This window comes from Antennarius striatus, chromosome 6 (assembly GCF_040054535.1).
Source record: "Antennarius striatus isolate MH-2024 chromosome 6, ASM4005453v1, whole genome shotgun sequence".
Lineage (NCBI taxonomy): Eukaryota > Metazoa > Chordata > Actinopteri > Lophiiformes > Antennariidae > Antennarius > Antennarius striatus.
This window is the reverse complement of record NC_090781.1, coordinates 23,524,454-23,546,220: the sequence shown is the minus strand read 5'-3', so window position 1 is coordinate 23,546,220 and position 21,767 is coordinate 23,524,454. Positions and strand designations below refer to the sequence as shown.

Below are 21,767 nucleotides of genomic sequence, written 5' to 3'. Positions count from 1 at the left end.
TCATGAACACAAACTGATAAGTTTCGGTTTCGATTCATCGGTTTTACTTCCTCAAAAGTTTCCATTTCCAAAGAAACGTGGGTTGATGTTTGTGCAGTAATATGAGTCACCGTCATCGCAGATAATAAAAACTGGTGGTGCTGTTACAAGGAAGTGATCCGCACCCCTCCGGCCCCATGTCTGCACAGCTGCAGAGAGTTTTAAAAGGCTGAGCTATCTGAAGACTCACAGAGAAAGTGTGTATTTGGGCATTTCACGTTTTCATGTGACCAAAGAATTTAAAGAAAAAGGTCACTGCTGGGATTCGATCCTACATCCTCTGATAAACACTTGTTGATCATAGACGAGCCTACTAGGCTATTCAGAAGCTCCAGCAATGGTGGTTGGTTGTTGTATTTATTATTCACAACAATCTGGTGACAATCTAAAGCAAAGAGTGGGATTTGATCCCACAACCTCAGATCACTGAGTTCCTCCTCTCATCTCTCTGAGCTAAACCTGCAGCTGCTTTGATTTGGTTTGGAACTTGTATTTATGGGGTTCATCAAGACTCTTCTCATCCTCACTGTGGAGGAAGAAATGGAATACGTCCCAAAGTTACCACAGGTGGAGGAAACATGACCAACATGTTTATGTAACAAGGTTTATAATCAATTCCCCACTACAATAATGACCTGGGTGTGCCCTCCCACCCTCCTTCATAACTATGATCAATTTAGCTCAGCTATGTGCATGTTTTTAACAGATTTTGATACTTTATGAATTTCCTCACTTTAAAACTCCCTATATGTCTTTATTAGGACAAAAACTATGTAAAAACATTAAAAACTCGTCACCAATTTTTGGTCGTGCTTTTGTCGTGAAATTGAATCAAACATATTTCCTGTTCGTTTGATGCTTTTATTTTCGAGCGACCACCGGAAATAAACACATTGGTGACACTGCCCTCCTGTGGTCAGTGGCCGTATTACATATTTTACCTTTACTCAGTCGTCATGTTCGAACCCGGACAAACAATCATCTATTTTACCTTTAGGAAACTGTAACGATAAGGTAGAGGGGGGCTACTGCTAGTTAGCATTTCAAGCAGTTTTACGATTGTGTAAATTTCAAATACTAATACTGTATATGTTAAACTCCATTGCTGATAAAATATTCAGAAGGCTCTTGATGATAAATTCTTTTTATACCCTCGTGGCCAAATTGAGGAACTACAAATGTTTCGTTTTCAGTTGATCACAGATGTTACAAGATGCCAATGTGTCTAAATAAAACTTCAGAAAATCAGTTTAATGTTACTTTACATATCCCAAAAACTCAAATTTCACTATGTATTTTTTTTTACTTGATAGAAGGAAAATGTTTATTAAGAAGAACAAAACAAATTAAAATATTTCCTTCAAAGTTTGAGTAAATAGGACGCTTTTGGTTCGATGTAAATGGAGAATTATCATTTCAACGTGCAATATTCTTGATTGTTGGATAGGTTACGCCAACAATTAAAGGATGTGACTACTGAGGTGAAGTCAAAAACTATTTTTTTTAAAAAAACCAACAACACAAAGACAAAGACAAAATGACACAAAAAACTTTTACAAGAAAGAAAATACAAGCTTAATACAGTAAGTCATACATACTGAATTCACATTCGAGCCTTAAATCTTCGGGTAAATGTACTCAAACCACTTCCTGCTCAGTAAATACATTTCACACCCTCTTGTGGCCATACTGTGTAACTACAACAGCAACAATACATAGAAATGACCGGTAATTTAACACAAGCACAGATACATGAGGGAAAGGTCCGCACACACATTACTGAAATGTTCAGTAGTGTTTATGAGAGTGTTTATGAGAGCATTTCAGTTGAATGTGTGAGAGCTTTTCAGATGTGTTGGTGAGACTATAGCATTCCAGTAGTGTTTGTGAAAGCATTTATTCTGAACTATGTCACTGACAGCCCCTCATGCAGATATGCTTTAAGTACAACATCACCAAAAGCCTTAAGACAAATATAATACTAACGTTGAATTTCCTATCTTTATATCTGTTAAACTATTCCGTGGAAAACTGCACAACAAAGTTATTTCGGACGACGCGTCAATAATGTTATCGTACGTTCTTGAAGGATCTGTAATCTCGATGCCCTCTTGTGGACAAAGTGGGTAACTACACAAGCATGAAATAAAGTTCGACGTTGTTAGATTGTCAATAGCTTCCGGTTGTGACTATCAAAATAATTTTAATCGACGAAAATAATGCGTGTTTGCCCCCTTGATCTTGATATTTATGATGATTTCATGATTTTATATTCCCTTATGTAGAATATGTCCGAGAACGTTAGTCAATGTGATGGATGGATTTGTAGTTAGTTCATCATTTGTGTTAGAGGGTGCTTGCTATGTTCTATGACCACCAGACGGTGGCAGCAGAGCACCACAGTATGGAGTAAGGTTGAGCTGGGTGTCATTTACTAACACATGACTGAATGTGAACGTTGAATGTGATTATTGTGATTGTATAATGTTATTGTAATTAAACACAAACCACTATACGATGACTGTGGGCAACCTCCAGGGAGAAGTTAGCATGCTGTGGTGTTGTTGGAGCCTGTGTCCCGACCAACACTCGATTTATTCTTGTGTGTGGTTGATTGTTCTTAGAAATAATACACAACTGATCCATCCGTCTCGATTCCTGCGGCATTCCTTATCCAACCAGCAGAGCAGGGTGGTCATACATATATTATAGGAAATTGATTTATGATCGTTGATCCTTACAGTGTTCAATAAAGCAATAAGAGAAACAGATTACACTTCGATATCCATTTACACTTCATCATCTCAATCTACACACACATTAGATAGATAGATAGATAGATAGATAGATAGATAGATAGATAGATAGATAGATAGATAGATAGATACTTTATTAATCCCAGAGGAAAGTGTGTTTATTGTATTTATTCATATCTCGATATTCACAGTATGTATACACATATACATTCAAGATGACATTTCTTTTCTGTGATATTTTATAATAATCTGCAATCTATTCAAAGATTTATTCCACTAACTGTTCACCACCCTAAGGCCACGTGACGTTGGGCGATGTGCGAGGCAGCCATCCGACTGGTGTCCTGTCGAAGGGGCATTGCTTTACCTTACTGCCCACAGGATCACTGCACCCGACTGGCTCCACCTGGGTGTTCAAACCATCTGAAATGGAGTACACACCAACAGACCCGTCCTCAAAGCCCACAAACACACACTTACACACAACCAGAGTCAACGGCTGCTTTGGCAGAAACACACTTCCTATCCGTTCCCCATCTGCGAGTCGTACAACTGTAAGGATCGGCCTCGCATGCAGAGAACAGACGCAGCTTTCCTCTTGTGGCGTGGAGCTGGATATGTAAGCAGTGTAGCATCCGGTTTTATCCAAACACGCATTAATTACGGGACCCTCAGCTTTGAATGAACACAGTACGAGCCGAGATAGATTCAAGAGGTTGATTGATTCATTATCAGTCGACAGCAGGGCGTAGTTCCCATCACAGGACATTTGGAAGTCTTGGGGCTGGCAGTGGAACACATACGGTAGTTGAAAATGCTTGCACACTGTCTCCTCGGCAATATTCCAGGTGTACACTGCCCCTGAGGCGCCCATCACCACCACAAAGTCTGGGTGGGACAGAATCTGGAAGGCAATGACATTCTCTGAGCTCTCCACGCAGGAGAAACGCTTGTTAATAGAACCGGACCATAAACTGGCAGCCAACAGGTCTCCACCGCGACGTCCAATCAGGAAAGTGCTTTCATGTGACACCTGAGCATCTGAAAGGTACAGGTGTATGCTGCATACAATACTCCCATGTGCCAGCTTCCAAACCCGAGACAACCTCTGATCGGAAAGGCTAATCCCGAAGTTATTATTAGGGGTGATGAGGACGTCTGACGCCCCGCTGCCGCTCAGACGCAGAATGTTTTGACCCATTTCTGTCTGCCAAACATAAATTTCCCCCGCTGAGAGCGTCACAAGGTAGAGGTCATCTGGGGACAGGCGTAGTTTTGTGACAGGACCTTCATGTAGGAGGTTAGCGTCTGGAACTCCTGTTTTTAAACTCCATCTCCACACCATCACCAATCCATCGGTGGTGTAGAACCAGTCCCCAGTTTGTCCAGCCACCAGTTCCTTCACTCCAGATCTCATTGTTGGAGATGCACCTGCAGCGTCAATCATCTCAGCGTCCCACACTGTCAAGCAGACATCGGGAGCTACGCAAATGATGTCCGAAGCCGTTTTGAGAAGCGTATGAGGTTGCCCGTTTGTTTCTAAGGAGAGAACACACTCCCCCGTGCTGACCCTCCAAACTAAGACGAAAGGACAGGCGTCTAATAAAGCCAGGAACAGGTGGCCATCCTGGGACAGCACAGCATGAGTGAAAGCACTCTCATGTGGAGATAAAAACTTGTCCCACGGCTCCCAGTCACAGGTGTCCCACAGTGTAACCAGGTGAGACTGACACACCAGTAAAGTGTTGATTTCCTCTGAGTAATCTGTATTCAGGATGTTATCGGATTTACCACAAGACAAGATTTTTGTGACAAGTCTGGGCGGCTGCGTTTTGGCTGTCACATCCCATAAGGTTAGGTTCCCTGTCCAGTCCATGCAGGCCATCTCCCACTTATCTTCACAAAGGATTATCAATGTCACCGAGTCACGTTTAGAGTCTGAACAGGTGCCAAGTAGACTGAGGGTGTTGGTGTCAAATATGGACACTGTGCTGTCTTGCTGACCACAGAACATGTACAAACCGGTAGAGGAGCAAACCAAACAGGTCACACAGCTTTGACACTGGAAGTGGGTCACAGTCTCACTAGAGACGTCGAACATTCTCACAAAACTCTCATCCTTAAACCAGATAAATAACTTTTTCTGACACGCAACAAATCCATCAATTATGTTTGATGTTGGATCCTTTGATTCTGATTCAGCATTAAGCTGCACAAACACCTCCGGTCCGGTCACATCCCAGCAGAAAAGCTTGTTGCATCGTGTGAAAAGCAGTATGTACGGACCACTACTCTTCAGTCCTGCAAACTTCAGCTTATTCTTCTCCCAACTCAGCAACAGTTTGACGACATCAAACCCAGAGCCTTTCCAAAACCAAGCTGTGCCGTCATCCGTGATCATTGCTACCATCCCACAGTCATTCCCAGCTACTTCTGTGACTGACACCTCCCTGACTGTGATATCACTCTTTAAACAATGAATGGAGGGAACCAAAGATGGCGCAGGGCAAAGCACTACTCCTAATCCACTTCCTCTTTTCCTCCTTTCCTCTCTGATCTCTCTGAAGAAACCCCTGAGTGCAGGAAAGACCTGAAGATAAGGGAAGAGGCTTGTTTCCATCACTGTGGGCAGCTGCAGCGATGAGCTCTGCAGGAAGCAAGCACAAGACTTCAATATATTTGCAACGAGCCCCCTTTCCCTTGAAAATCGCCAGTGGGGTGACCCCTGTTCACCTTCCAACATGGCTAGCAGATTTCCAAGGAGTCCCGCTCGAACCATAGCCTGGTGAAACCCTAAAGACAATAAAAGCCCAACCTCCAACTCCTCAAATTTGTTACTTTCCTGCAAGTGATGCGGCAATTCTAAGACTTTCCTCCGGTTCACTCGTCCAATGTCTTTCAGAGAGGAAGCAAAAATAAACGGCTGCCAGTCAGTATTTGGAGCAATGTGGGCGGTCTCCTTGTTTGGCAAAGATTTCTGGTTTGCAAGAGATGGTTTTGTAATCCCACGAGCCCATTGGCCACTGAAATAGTCCGCCATCGCCGAATGAATCTCTTTTCTTAAATCATGGCTGCCTAAATACCTTTTAGTCACGGCCAACTTGAAATGCCTGCTCACCCAGAAAAAGACCTTCGACCCTTTAACAGTCCTCAAAGTGAGAAAACTCCTCAAATCCAGCAGAAAAGTTTCCACATCGACTTGTGGGACTTTCACATCGGAGGATGGTGTCTCGTTTTGTTGGACATACTCAAGCAGAACCTTGTCATCGCTGGACAGCAGATCAGAAAGCTCAGCCTCGGTGAGCCCAGTCCTGGAGAGGGTGAGGTATGAGAGAGCACGGACCACCAAAGAGGAGCCATGTTTGTGCTCGAGATGATCCAGCAGAGCACAAATGGAAGAATGAACGCCGTCAGGAAGAGACGAATCGGTCACATCTGAATCTGACAGGAGACAAAAAGGACAGAAAGATTAGAAATTGTTCCCAAAACCAACATCGACTTTGACAACTGTGGCTTGTTACAGATTACTGTTTATTTTCTGTCTCTATTTGGCACCATTGCCATTCGTGATGGCTTCATAGGACAACTCTACCTCTACTTGATTGACCATCTCAGACTGTGCTGAGATCAGAGATGTATGAGCTTAAAACCATCACATCTGCAGATTTTTGAGGTTTATGAATCTAGAAAACAGGGAGTAATCGATTGCATTGTTCACTCTGTTTTTTGTGGTTTCATGAAAACATTTATGTTGTTGATTTGATTTTTAAAAAAAACAAATTACAAAAAAATGACATTCACACAAAATCTGAAAAAGATTCACGCAAAAAAGAATTTACTTTAAAAATCAATTAATAGTAGGAAAATAATGAACATAATAAGCAAAATATAATTGTAATCATACAATGTGGTTTGTTTACTTTTGTGAAGTATGAATCACTCGAAAATTGGTTTGCTTAACACTCTGATAAAAAAAAGAAGACATTTTGAAAAAATGAAAACAGAAAAAGGGAACTGTTAAACTTTAAGCAAGAATACTTGAAGATTATTTAATGCGGTATCACAGTCAGGATCCTCGCACTGATTATTCCCTTTGGATTATTTAGAATGTGCCTTTGAAATAAAAGATGTTTCACCAGCTAACTACACAAAATACACATAAATTAAACCAACCAATGAGTGAACACAAACTTCGCACTCAGCACAGAACATAACACATCTTTGACATACCACAAGTTCGTAAAAGCATCAAAATCCTTCATAGCTCTGGAATAGTTAAAATTGATTCTGATCCTCGTTTGACACATTCTTTATAAAAAGGCTTCTGCAGTTAAAATATATATAAATATATTATAAAAAGTATGAGTCTGTCCTAGCAGTAGCATTAGTCCTACCTGAGTGCCAGCATGAGGTGTGCAGGTGCAGGAGTCGAGCGTAGAGAGGCAGACAACAAGAAGTCAGCACCTGGTTCACCAGCGCTTGTTGACCAGACGTTACACTCCTCCCTGATCTGCTTAGTAGTGACGCCAACATCCTCACACACTGCTTCCTGTCCGCTAACCCCAGCGCTACACACTCATATCCTGACTCCTCTCTGCCTGCTGATATTTCACATGCTGGACTTTGCGGGTCCACGGCCTGCAGGATTTGTGTTCGCTTGGCAGAGATGGCGAGGAGGACTTTGACATTAGGTGGAAGAGGGGAAGGGAGGCTTTCAATGATTTGAGGTCCAACGGTGTGGTCGACGTGATCCAGACCATCGAAGATCAGAAACAGAGGGTTTTTGGTTGAAGGCATCAGAGAAAGGAGGGATGAGAAGTGTTCTTTAAGCTCAGGCAAGCAGAGGTCAGGGTTTATGATGCCAGAGTGATGTTGGTATGGCTCTACACTGAGATCTTCACAACAGTGAGAAACATGATCTCCGGTAATACGCTCATGGTGATCCAGATTAGACACTAAGATACAGTTGGAATTGTTATTGCTGCAGCTGGGATCATCCAAGAGATTCCGCTCAGATAAAGATCTGCTGTGACGATACCGACCGGCAATTTGAGAGCACAGGCTCAGCAGCAGGTGCTTTGGAGACAGGTTGTTTGAAAGATTGAGAAAATAAGTGAGCACCACAGGATTACTGTCAGGCAGCCAAGACTTAATCTGTGAAGAGAGACAGAAAAGAAGGTGTCAAGACCACGATGAGCAGATTCATGTAAATGCGTCGCTTTACTATGGGTTTATTTTTGTCCTGATTTTTCTTCTCTGGAAATTAAAAAAAAATTAGTAGCATTACAGCTGATGATGACTGTGATTGTTTTCCACTACTCAATGGATTTATCAATAGTCAGTAATGATAAAAAGCAATTCAATTCACAAATAAGAATAGCAAATTTTAAGTGTCTAATCTCATCTGGATTATTACTATATATTTTAATAAAAATGGTAAAACAGAAGAAGAGTTACTCTCTCAGTAAGACATTCTGTATTTATTTGCAAAGTACGACTGCAGGTTTGTTGTACATGGATGTTTTGTATGTTTGTAGTTTAAATTTATTTACAATAGACACTCTACGTTGTGCATTTGTAATGTTTTGTTAATACGTTAACTTTCAATAGGAAACTTCATTCATTCCCTCCACCTGCCTTTTGAGCGCAGTGCGCCAGCAGGACAGCCTTCCCTGTGCACGGACCTCCTACCACCACTAGAGGGCGCTGCTGTTCCCTCTGCTGAACATAGGCTCTGATCTGTAACAGATTGAAGAGCATTGTCATTATCACTGGCGTTAAGAAGCACTGGTGTCAACACAAAAAAATGTATTAATGGTATGATTTAAAGGAAACGAACACTTTGTTTAGCATTGTCCTGGGATGAAGCCTTCATGCTGTCATCCACAACATACTAACCTTCTCTTCTTCTGGTCGAATTATTTCATAAAAGCTGGAGAGAATCTTGCACAGCTCCTCCTGCTCCTCCTGCTCTCTGGCAAATGCGTCACCGATGTGAGCCCTTTCACTGGTTTCTGAGATGTTCACGTTGTCAATCAGCCGCACGACGTCAGCATACACCTGCTGGCACAGGGACTGGGCATAGCTACGCTTCTTGGCAGTTGTGTAACCATGGCGATGGTCACATTCTGTGGCTATGGCGTAGACCAGAAGCTGGGAGGAAGTGATAAGACCGGGGAGGAAGCTGTCACATAGGTGTGAGAGTAACTTTCCATCATTGGATTCTGAAGTTGTCTAAAAACGCAGGATCAAAACACAATGAGAGATTTTAATCAGTGTGACACTCCTGATGACCTGCGTCTGCAGCAAACACACAGTTACTATAAAATTCTGCCTATACTGTACGTATGTAGTAAATAGAGTTCATTATGATTCAAACAAAAGCGGTGAAGGATTCTCACCTCTGGTTGTGGCTGAATTTGGGAGTTCATCCTCTTCTCTTTCTCTCCTTTTGCATTGATGACTTTGTGGATGTAAACCAGGCAGCGACCGGCGATGTCATGTTTGGGTTGGTTCTCCAGAGCAAATCGCAAATCTACATCGAGAACTAGAAAGAGGCAATAATTCAAAAGGTGACACTGACCTCCAGCATTAGGAGTAGGGTGTTTCCTACCTGATCTGTAGTAGCGCTGGGCTCTGTCTGAGGACAAGAGGCCTTTGTGGACACATCGGCTCACAGCGGTCTGAAAAAGCCTCCTTAACCCATCGTCTTCAGGCTTTGGTTTCAGCTTCTCCTCCTTTTTAACCTCTGACTGCTGAGCACAAAGTTTCACATAAGTATTAGCATCTGCAACACAGTCTAATAAATATGGTGGTTGATAGTGAGTAAAGTTATTTTTTTCAATGCTCTCAATGCACCCATCAGACATTATTTATTGATTTAATCGCCCCTTAGGGACAAATAAAGTTTTTTGAATTGAACTGAATTGATCAATGATGGTAATAATTGTAGTTTGCTGAAATAGGAAAATAGTTTGTCTGATTGATGACACACAGACGGAGGTCAAACGTGCGTTTGTGCTTTTCAGCGTTCCCACCTGGGGACAGCAGGTGGATCTGCGAGGTCTCAGGCAGAAGGAGGGAGGGGTGGTGTTCTCGTCCCTCCGGTACGCCCCCTCCACCTCCAGGGTGCTGCTTTTCGCCTGCTGGCTCTCCTGCAGCAGCAGCTGGAACTCTGACACCTCCACCTGGGTAGGGAGCTCAGCTTTGCCATACTGATGTCCTATCAGAGCCTGCAGCACCACCACGTGGACACAGAGGGAACAGCAGGACGTTCAGTGTTGTGTTTTACTGATATGTGCCTCTATGATGCCTATGAAACAAATTATTTTTGTGTTGAAGACGATGTCCAGCAGCAACAAATTTAATTTATATTGAGGCTGAATGAATGCAGGTAGTGTCATAAGAAGCGCAAAAACAGGACTTGGTCTCTTTTTCGTTTAATTGTTGGTATACAGACATTACAGTCTTGTCTTTCTGGGCTTGTTGTCACACTGCAACACTTAAATTACCACTTTAATTCAATATTTTCTAAACTCTCCATTGACTCAAAGAGCCTGAAACATGCTGCACAAATGAAAACTAATAAGATATTCCTTTATTAGTCCCACAGTGGGGAAATTTCCAAGCTCATAATACTTACCAATAAAAAAGGTCCTGCTGAGCTGTCCCTGCATTCGTTAATCAGCTGCTGTCTGGTCTGTTCATCTGGCCATCGACTGGAATCGCTGGCCTCAAACGGGTCTATCACCTACAGACACAAAACACCATGATTAAAATCAACTAGAGAAGAATTGACTTTTTTTTTGTGGTTATAAAAAGCACACATTGTGGTGTAATAACAATTGACCAGGCGGTTGCTCCATGACATGTGATATTCTTCCATTCTAATTAAACATGCCGCTGAAAATAGACAAAACAAACATGGAAACGACTCGACAAGGTTGAGAAGAACGAACCTCGTTTTTATTCCGAATTCTGGAATAGACTTACGTTCCCCTGGAAACTATTCAATAATATTTAATAATATTTTAGTGCTGGTAATGTGAAATAATGAGAACAGTTTTCCTTACGTGTGAGTTTGTCTCTACTGCCACATTTAATAATAATCATTGTTGAAGGAGTAGAAATTATTTTGCTGGATGGATATTTTCAGAATGTCGGATTTTGTTCATGGACTTCAGACAAAATATCAACGTACATTCCTGACTTTTCCACGTCATTTTGAGAGCAAAGCAAGTGAATGAATGGATATAAATAAATTAAATTGGATAAAGATGATAGAAACACATGTTTTTCATTCAGAAAGATGTACTGTACATTCCAGTAGATCATCAAGTTAGCAGAAAAAAAACCCTTTCAATTATTGTCATAGGAACTAGGAAAAGTGTGTGCTCACCCTGACATCCAGTCCTCGTGTGTGTCTGCAGTGCTCTCGAAGTTTAGGGAACACACTCTTCCTCAGAGTGTTGCGCTCCACCGTGCTATCTGCTCAGAGAAGCAAAAACAAAAAAGCCACAAAGGAAACCATGAATTAATCACATATCAGATCCTAAATGTAGCTGATGGTGTAATCCTGAACGATTTACCCTCTGGATTAGAGCATAGATAGAGTTTCACACAGGATGATCTGTGGGCAGACCCAGGAGGCCGATCCATTTGTTTCCTCCACTGATCACTGATTAGTTATTGTTAAATTAGAGGTTCGGAACCAGAAAACTTTTAGCACGAGCAAATTCAAAGACCCAATTAAAATGTTCACATTCGCTGCTCCTCCTCTGTCCAGTTGTTCCACAAGCAGGAAATTCTGTCCTCCGGTGTTTAGACTGTTACAATGATCACACCCACTTCTAAAAGCTGGAGCATCACACACACACGCACACACGCACACACACACATACACAAACACACACAGACACACACACACACACACACAAATACTCATTATGTACATATCCAAACACGCAGGATTAGACCAAGAAGACACAAACAAATATTAGATGCAGATAAATAACAGAATAAGAAAATCAACTTTTCAATACTTTTTTATTAATTAACATTTGTACACAATAAATACAAACTTTGTTTTTTTGTACAGCGAATAATAATATGCAGAACAACCTTTGCACCTGTTCTCATTACCAACTCCATTACAGTCTGAAGAGAGAAGCCTTGTTGTTCCACCTCTGCATTGTAAATAGCAGCAGCTGTGTCGCGGCTCCACATCCAAAGAGGAAAAATAAAATTATTGTAATTTATTTAAAAACAAAAACATAAACAAAAGCACATCCCTTTTCCATTAATTTAACACTGTGGAGGGGGGAAAAAAATCACGTTCAAAGTGGCAGCTGGCAACAAAACCCATATTTGACCAACATCAATGGTGGGACTGTGAGACACTGATGTAATCTGTAAACCTCACAACTATTATAAATAAGAAATGAGTGTTTGAAGAGAGGCTGCTGCCTCTGAACAAGAACAAGTGAACACAACACAAGATGTTATTTCTAAAAGCAAACAAAAAAATGTATTTCTTAGTGCCGCATTAATGTATTATATCACATTACAAAGAGGAAACCAAACAGTTTGAGTCCAGATCAAGACTTTTTCTCCTGACAAGAACCTTAAAGCTGTGCCCAAACTCCATATTACATATTAATACACATACTATGTGCTCAATACCTCTGTTAATACTCAGCTTACATACAGGAAATGAATTTGCCGCTGTGTGCTAACAAAGTGTGCTGCAAACCCGACACCCTTGACAAAAATAAAGCAAGACACACTGAATTCTTTAGTCATGGAGCCGTCACCATTAGTTTGAATTGTTTCCTGCATGTGTTTTAGCACTCAATTCAAAAATCAACCAGTTATTTTGAAATGTAACCAAGGTGAATAATACAAAATAAAAGCCTGCTTGAAACAAACATGTAGGAATGAACTGGGACACATCTTTACAACTTCAGAGTCAAAGATTCCTCTCTCTCTTTTCAAATCACACTCAAACAGCCGGACCCATCACATGACCAAAAATACTTTCTCTCCAAGTCTTCACTCAAAACATCACTTTCAAGATTAATGTTTTTTTTCCTGTTTTCGTTTTATATGTTAAGGAAAACACCAAATTACATTGTCTACAATTTTCTCCTCCGTCTCTTTGGAAGAGTGGAGAATAATAATAACAATAAGAAGAAAAAAAAATCATCAGTCACACTGAAATTAAATAGGATCCACCACAGAACCAGAATGAAAAGGTTTTCAATCCATCCTGATGCTGCGTTAAGGTACTGCTACTTTTCAGGGAACATACAAATAAATAAAAGTGCTACGCTGCCCTTTAGGCGAGGAGTTTTTAAAGGCTTGAAGGGTATTTGAAGGGGATGATTTGTTTACTTTGAGTTTAAAAAAAAAAATACACACAAAACAATTGTACTTAGCTCCATTAGAATGTCGTTCTGTCCATTTAGCAAGATTTCTTTGATGGAACATAACAGGAAAACAAGAAAACAATGTCCAACTGGAAATGTTCAGGGTTTGTTTGTTTGTGAATGTTTTCCATTCACACTCATGAAGTGAAAGTGAAACGTACTTTCAGCAAATGTGCTGCATGCCAAATTTAGGATGTGTTGTAATATCAATACGAGATAAAGTTATACGGCTCTGATTGTGACTTACGAAAACTCCTGATCCCAGATACGACCAGTGTCGATTTCATTTGAAAGAAAAACTTCTCTTTTTTAAAAAAAAATAAACCAAAACTTTCAGGGCTTCTGAAAAGCACCGCCGGTTTCCTCCTGAATCAGTGATACAAACGCACAGAATGACTGAAGACTGAGTGAAACGTGTGTGATATAACGCAAGTGTAATTTGTGTGTACTGTATATGCCACTGACTGCCAATGGACAGAACAGACATTAGAGAAAAGAGGGAGAGACAGAAAGGAATGATGGGAAGAGAGATGGAGAAAAGAACAGAAAAGAGGATCCAGCCTCCTTTCTCTCTCTTATTCTTTCATCCCCTCCTTCCCTCTCCTCTTTCATCTCTCCTTCATACTGTATTTACAATGCCCTTTCAGCATAAGATGCAGATAAAACTTCCACTACATATTAGACATGGTATTCCATTCAGCTGAGTTAGTCTATATGAAACGCTGTGCATAACATTCCTATGACAACAGTAATGTACTGTACTATTACACATTGAATACATATGATGATAAGGACTATATAAGGTGAGGGAAGGGTTGGCGAGGGGGGACATTGTGTCCGTACACCAACCACATTCTCCGCCCGTTTACTTAACCCCAACTGAAATCCTAATTATGACTTGTTTGGCAAATAAGCTTACATTTATCTGGGCCATGACACAGAAATCCAAAGTAAACTCATTCGATGGCTCATTTTAGTTTATTTTTTAACTCATTCATTCTAATCCATTCTCTAAAGACACAGCATTGAAGCTGAGCTGAGTAGCAGCTGGTAAAATGTTAATCATATCCAGACAATACTGCGAGATTAGAATTTATTTATAGTGGTAGCCAAACTACCACATGTTGCAAGTCTAGTTGAAAGTTTAATTCAAAAGTGTAATTTTATGGTATGTTTAGCTTGCTAGCCAGCGGAAACAACTAGTATTTAGCAAGTTTGGCTAGGCTAACTCAACACACTAATATTTCACCAATTCAAATGTAAACTGTGTTCATGATTGTTGTGCTAGCATAACGAACACGGACAAAAGGATTATGAGTAGTAATTACTGCATTATGGGTGTAAATACATTTCAACATTTTTTCCCTTCCAATGTAAATTTGTCTATCACCATTATTATGTATTCAATCACATTATTGTCCTGTCTGACAACCTCTGGCTACATTTTTTCCAACTGCTAAAATTTTCCTTCATATTTCCTCTTGATTTTTTAGCAAGTGAAAAGTTCAAAAAAGAAAAGTGGAACTTCTCAAACGTAGATTATCTTCCTACAGCAACTTTAGGATAACAAGACGTAAGAAAATTTGCCAAGCACATCATTAATTTGACCTCATGCTTCTTTCATGAACCTTCTTCCTCCTCTGCCTCTTCTTCAGTGTGCTTGGGTTTGCCCCCGATTGAGGTGAAGGTTTAAGGCAAGAATAGAAGGATGGTGAGGGTGTGTGTGTGTGGAGGGGGGGTTCAGAGAGGGACATGGGGGTGGCTATTGGGCTACTGCTGCACTTAATCAGGACGCTAATACAGATTATGTAATTATATATTCTACTTTTTGTCCTCTCTCTGTTCTCCTCCTGATCATTGGGATGAGAGAAGATGTGGGGCGGCCGGGTGGCGGGTGGGTGGGTGTTGGGGGGTGGGGGGTCAGATGTGGTTCAGTTCAGTTCACTTCATATCACACCAGGTCAGAGCAGTTGTGCTCCCCAGCCCGGATGATAAGTTTGTCTGTCATCCTTTTTAAAGTCTGTCTGTCACACCAGTGTTATCTCCACCTCCTCCGTCTTGTCGTTCTTCTCCTGCTGTCGGCGGGGGTGCTGTTTGGGTGGGGGAGGAGCAGCTCGCACCTACGGAAAACATAATAAATCGACTAAATTAGGGCGATAACCAAGATGCCCCCATTCTCCTCAGAATATTTATGGGATACAAATATTTTAGAAAAGGAAAGAACATTTATTCTTCCCTTTCAGAACTGTTTAAAGATCTACAGACCAGGTCTATGTTTCAGAAGAAGGAACAAAGAGAGAACATAAAGTTTTGTTGTAGAGGGTAGTAAACAAAAATGAAAGTACCCAATAAAATGAAAGTAAATTGAGACAAATGGCAGCTGCAACGTCTTAAAGTCTGAGTTCAAATTTCTCTTTATCTCTGACAGCTCAAAGTTACTCGGTTTAATATCACGGGACACACAGTGAAGAGCTGCAAAGGGCTGTGAGGGTTAGGGTTGAAAACAGGAGCACACTAAACCTCTACTCTAAAATAACTTTTATACTAACAGGTCTTAGTTTCCCTGGTCCTCCTTCAGGGGTGAATCTCAGCGTCTGAGGAAACCCTGGAGACACTGGACTCCTGCCAGAGCTTTGATCTAAGAGACACACAAACACACACACACACACACACACACACACACACACACACACACACACACACACACACACACACACACACACACACACACACACACAGATGTCAGTGGGGTTACGGTAAAAATCCACAGAGGGCTATGTTTGTGTGTGTGTGCACGACTTACTGTGGGTGGGTAACGATCCCTTGTGAGATGATGCTGGCGGTGGAGGCTTGTGCTCCCCATTGAGTGCGCTGGAGGGTGAGCGTGGGAGAGGAGGTGGTGTGGAGGTCTCCGGACTGGTGAAAGGGCTGATGGGAGGTTGGTCATAAAGTGGAAGAGGTGGCAGCGAGGGTGGTAGCTTTAGAGACGGAGAAATCTAGGGAATAGAATACAAAACAGACAAACAGGTCAATATACTGCTCCCCAGTGAAGCTGGTATAAAAACTCCTCAAGTCTTTATTGCATCGCAGAATTTATGGAATGGATAACGTCGACTGGACTTCACCTCACTGAAATCAACTCCATTAATAGTCACAACACAACATAAACAATACAAAATTCTTGTGCAGGAGAAACGGAGCTGACTGCTTCAGAGACAGAAGAGACAACAGAAACAACGTGTACGTAAATATGTTTTAGAATAAACAGGAAGCGCAATAAATAACTGATAATGAAAACCTCAATCCTAAAGATTCTATTGTTGGCCAACTGGGGGCAGTGCACCAACTATAAACCTGTAATAGTTGTATTATTATTATCTCATGGAGTCGATAAGGCTTACATGTTAGCAAACTGTTGCCTAGATACACACCAACAGATAAAACGCATTCATTTAAGTCACATTTTTGATGAATATCAGACCAATTTTGGTTTAGTTTGCTGTTAGTCTTCACTGTCAGATCTCTGCAGCAGCTAAATGTTCACAGGCTTAACCCCACCGTTTGCTGTTTGGTGCAGAGATAGCGTGCAGCGGATTTTCAGGTCGAGCACGTTAATGTTAAAAATAGGGATTAGAGCAGGTTTCGAGTTTAGAAAATAATATTTAGAAAATGTGGAACTGACTATCCTGGTTTTACCAGCAAACCAGACAACTGGTAGTTCCAGTCTTCCCCAAGTATAACTCTAAAAGGCCTCCGGGGTTGCTGTGGTTATTATATCTCCAGGGTTCTAGGAAGGGAGAGGCTATATCCTTCCTCTAATGGGGAAGCACTCTGTGCCACCGATAAGACATCTTTCTGTGATTGCGGTGCAGGGTTATTATGAGACGACTGCAGGAACCCGTCAGTTCTGATCCACTGTTTGCGAACTCTGCCCTGCTGTTACAGCTACTGGAAGACAGCCAAGAAGAAAAGGGAAAGCGGGGGCAAAGTAGCTTACACACTATCCTCAGCGTTTCTACCCTGAGGAACAACTGATAAGACCCAATTCCCAGCTCCTCAAGAGTGAAGTACTGGATGTCGGTGTGTTAAATTGGAGCATATTTCCTTTTAAATCTGCTATTGGACGTTTTGCTGAGTCTTGATGCATCAACTTACCTGTATGTCGCCCGTCCCTCCTCCACTGGTCTCCCCGTTCTCCGTTAAATCTTCTACCAGCACGGAGGGGAAGACGCCCACCCGTCCGTTGAGCTCCCCCTCCCAGAAGCCGTCGTCCGTCTGAGTGTCGCGGCTCAAAAGGCGGATCACCGCTCCCTCGGAAAATGAGAGTTCCTCATCCGCCTGGCCCTCATAATCATAAAGTGCGCGGACATACATCACTGCAGACAGACAAAAAGAAAGAGAAACCAATAAGACAAGCGATAAAGGACAACTCGGTCTTGAAGCGGAACACAGTAAAAGTGGCCACAGAGAGATTAACGTGATAAACCTCGCGTGTTTTACAATATTACTCTTATTTGTTATTACCCTTTGTTTCTGATCCTCGTTTGCCTTCATTTCTGTCTGTACGTGACAGGAGAAATGAGACAAACGCAGTTGCTTAAGCTAATAAAGCTCTGCATCGCGAAATGTATACTGGTGGGTTCTGAACAACTCCAGTAGTGCAGTAAAGAGGAAAAATGCTTTAATGCAAATAAATTGTGACACAACACTCTGCAGCTGAATTCTAATTTTTAACTTGACTTCTTTCTCATATTGCCATAGTACATTCAGTTCAAGGCTAACTGTTTGTAGCACAGTGGCTAAAGGTTTACTGCTACTAGCACAGTGGCTGCGTTGCTAACTTGACATTTTCTGCAATTTTATGACGATGTCCGGATAGTAATCTTACTGTGGTAAGAAAAAACATTTATTTATGCTTGAAGTAGCTTGTTCAACTCCAACTTCATTCGTTCCGGCTACTTACTGTTTGTGTCTCCGTTGATGCAGTTGGAGTGCAGCTCTGGCTCGGTGGAATTGGATGAAGTGTGTGATCGAGCGTCAAGTGTGGCCAGAGACTGAAGCATGCTCAGCAGGCTGTTGGAAGTGGGAAATTGCAGGTATTTCTCTGGGACATAACCCACTTTTCCTGTCTTATTGCGAGCCTGTAAGAACACACACACACGAAAAGAGAACAGCAATTACAAAGGCAAAGTGAAAAAAGGACCGAAAAGAGAAAATTGAGTGCAGAAAAAGTATCATCCACAGGATAGAACACTCAGAGTCCATGATGTGTGTTCTTGCACCTTGACCCAGTCTTCCATGTCTCCATCCTCAATGACCTCCAACATCTCCTGCTCATCAATAGTTAACTCATCCGGCTGAGAAGCCTGCGGGACGGACATACCAAAACGGGGAGTGAGAACAATAAGGAAGAGAGATGGAGGGAATAGAGGAGTCATTAAAAGTAGAAATCAAATACAAAAATATTTCACTTCTGCAGAAGATAGATAGAAATAGCAGAAAATAGTTATCACTGGTGGCTTCATTCTTCCTGGAAACGCAACGCTGACATTCCTCTATGTTCAGCGACTGCATGGATGTTTGTGATTGTGTAATGTTGCGTATTGTTGCAGAGCAGGTCGTAGCAGAGATTTGAGTAGGCGTGTGAATCCCACATGTGCTGGTGCATACCTTGTATGAGTAGAGGACTTTGCAGGTTAGAGGGTAATTCCGGAGGGTTCCCGACGGACTGGAGCTGCTGTCATCGAAAACCTCCATATTCTCTTCGCACTCTTCTCCCTCCTCACGTTCCAAGTCTACTGTGCCCTGTAACACACAAACACGGCCAGTTCGAGTCAAACTCTCTGATAACACAAGGTCTGGTGGGAAACTCACCGCTGTGACAAAATAAACACTCCACATGTCCAGATCAAATAAGAAAAAGGTTGTACAAATACAGAAACCATTGATGGGGATTAATAATTAATATATAAACACAGGAGAGAGGAAATACTGAAAAATACTGTGAGTATCTGTGGCCTAGATACATCCACCATGTGTTTTGTTCCTACCCCAAATTGTACTTTCACTAACCCACAGGACAAAGCTCTCTCCAAACAAACACACACCTTTACCTGTCACCTTTTCCTCCTCTTCCTGTATCTGACGCTGTATCGGACTCACAGGTGAAGCTATAGCAACGCTTAACTTTACCTCCTATCTGAGTTACCCTGTCCCGCTCAGTGTGAATAAGACAGTTTTAATGGAAACAGGTGGACTAAAGTGTCATGGTCCTAATCCAGCTCCTCCCTCTTTTGTTCCATGAGAATTTCATTGGCTTAAATGATGGTCATGTGATGTAGGTGGTAGAAAGATCCATCACACAGCAGGCTGAACTGGCCACAACGGGCAGAGAGGGGGAGGGGGGTGGAGTGTGTGTTTCCCAGGTCATTGTGCTTGGTCATCATATTTCTGTTGACACAGTAAACTAAACCAGCAGAGAACAAAACAGCTGTGTTTCTACTGCAAGACCAAAACCCAAGTTGAGCTTTGAGAAATAAGAATCCACTCTCAATGGGAATAAAAACTTCCAGAGGTGGTCCTGAAGAAAATTAACGCAATCTTGGGAAAGCTAATTTGGAAACACTCCACGCTTCCATGTTTAATTCCTGTTTTCTCATTTAAAATGATAAATAATTGTCCATTCCATTCAAGCCTTTGCCAAATGAGTTCTCGCAATGCTGATTAAGCCCCAAGTTACCAGTTAAATCTGTGTTTAACAACAAACAAGGGCTTAGATCAGGAGTGTGTGGAGACGCTCCAGCACTGATGTACCAGAAGCAATGTGTTTTACATCATCAGTAACAAATAGTTTACCAGCGCTTAAGGGGATAGCCAAAATAATAATGGAGTGGGCTGCAGCCAATAGGACTTTAGAGAAGCCTGTGGCTTCGTAAACATGTTGACAGCGTTTGTGTGGGGGGAGAAAAAGGTAATGCAATATAGCTTTAAATACTACCATTAGTATCGCATTAATTCCCTTCATTTTCTGGTACTACCTGGTAAGACATGGAGAACAACCTGTTATTGTACAGAAACATAATGGAGGCTTGGCAGCAAGGTCATATTTGTGATGTTCCATCATCCACTTATTCTCAGAGCCTCTCACAGCCCACCCCTAAAGGAAAAAGACCCATATCAGAGTAATAACCCAATTAAGTATCATCAATAACACATCTCAGCATGTATACCAACACAGCTGAGATGTAGACCAGTGGTTCTGGATGTAACATTTGTGAAAGCCATATTTAACGGAGGCCTGTGAGACGTAATGGTTCATTACTAACAATATTTCAAAGGAGAAATAATAAAGTTGAGCAGAATGAAGTAAGGGCAGAGTGAAACGCCCACTTCATTCACCCGTTCTGTTTGTGTGCCTTCCTCTCTGATTACAACTCACAACCCATCCATCTACTGTTCTGTTCTGTCTGCCCATTAGTCACCTTTTAACATCCACCTTGTCAGCAAACCGCCTCAAACAATCTCTCAAACAGTTACGGTTTCCTTCTGAACTTCCACCGCACAAAATCCCTATCACCAGTTTCTACACTAAAAAAAAATCCAGTGCTGTTAAAAATACTGTAAAACACCTCAAAACTCAATGTGCCCCGGGGTCTGTTTGTTTAATGGCCTCGCAAGATGGAGTTTTTATCATGACTATTCTTAAACGGATTCATCTTATTAATAGGATAGCAGATGAAAGAGAACAAATAACCAACGGACACGTGAATAAAAAGCAAAAGTTCATGTTTCCAACTGCCTGCAGGTATTTGTAAATGATTCAGACTGTATAAACATTTGGTTTGAATCAATCTAAATATTTCCTTATTTTGCTTTGTGACTGTGGAAACAAGGAGATAAAACATTGTACTTCATAAAGGAGCTCAGTGATATATTCATCTATGTCGTGTCTGCAGGTTTTCACAGTGGTGCCAGCTCTCTCACCTCTGCACCCATTTTTACTTCAACATTGTCATTGACTATCCTCACCTCTCTCTCTCTTTTACACCACCTCTCCATTTTCTAAGCTCAGTCTCCTCCTCTCATCCTTCGGTCTCCCTCTTTCACCACATGACTCCTCCCACCATCCCTCCATCTCTGTATTAATCTCTTTTCTAAAGTGCTGTCTCCCTCAACCTTGGCTGCAAACTGCAATATCATGTGAGCGGAGTGTCAAATGTGATCCGTGGAGAAGGGCGGCCATGTTTAGTCCCGTGACATCCTGAGAGACACCCTCAGTAGCTTATTTTAGCACAAAAACAGTGGAACACCGCTAATCTGACTCCATCCAGAAGTAATAAAACCATCCTACAACAATCTATAAATGTTACAAGTTGAAGCCTAATTTAGAACAAATCATCCCATTATTCTGAAAGTGGGTGGTACATTTTGGTTGCAGCACTGAGAGCTGATGGGTTGATTACATGTGTTAAAAAAATATGATAATGATAATCTAATAATGATCTGCTAAAAATGAGTGTTCGGGTTGGGGGGAATGAAACTGCCT

General features: G+C 41.6%; 2 protein-coding genes across 4 annotated transcripts in view; both read right to left on the bottom strand.

Moving 5' to 3' along the window:
- Positions 1-1,520: 1,520 nt before the first annotated feature.
- LOC137597175 (NACHT and WD repeat domain-containing protein 2) lies at positions 1,521-11,558 on the bottom strand. 3 transcript variants are annotated; one of them, XM_068318152.1, is made up of 10 exons: positions 11,384-11,558; positions 11,194-11,282; positions 10,438-10,545; positions 9,833-10,027; positions 9,409-9,550; positions 9,197-9,342; positions 8,694-9,029; positions 8,433-8,534; positions 7,190-7,949; positions 1,521-6,236 (listed from the first exon to the last, which is right to left on the bottom strand). In XM_068318152.1, exons 1-10 carry the CDS (start codon positions 11,451-11,453, stop codon positions 3,088-3,090), a joined length of 5,097 nt encoding a protein of 1,698 aa, XP_068174253.1. In that variant the 5' UTR covers positions 11,454-11,558; the 3' UTR covers positions 1,521-3,087. The 3 variants fall into 3 exon arrangements, with proteins under 3 accessions (XP_068174253.1, XP_068174255.1, XP_068174254.1); XM_068318154.1 differs by having other exon boundaries at positions 8,694-8,948; XM_068318153.1 differs by having other exon boundaries at positions 9,409-9,547.
- A 273-nt stretch (positions 11,559-11,831) lies between these two features.
- The window catches only part of LOC137596166 (F-BAR and double SH3 domains protein 2-like), a 46,507-nt gene continuing 36,571 nt past the window's right edge, over positions 11,832-21,767 (bottom strand). The window contains exons 15-21 of the mRNA XM_068316473.1: positions 18,893-19,027; positions 18,505-18,588; positions 18,186-18,363; positions 17,378-17,598; positions 16,026-16,218; positions 15,772-15,860; positions 11,832-15,342 (exon numbers count right to left, since the gene is read on the bottom strand). Of these exons, the coding sequence (XP_068172574.1) occupies positions 15,250-15,342; positions 15,772-15,860; positions 16,026-16,218; positions 17,378-17,598; positions 18,186-18,363; positions 18,505-18,588; positions 18,893-19,027 (993 nt within the window). The 3' untranslated portion in view covers positions 11,832-15,249. The remainder of the gene's footprint in view (positions 15,343-15,771; positions 15,861-16,025; positions 16,219-17,377; positions 17,599-18,185; positions 18,364-18,504; positions 18,589-18,892; positions 19,028-21,767) is intronic.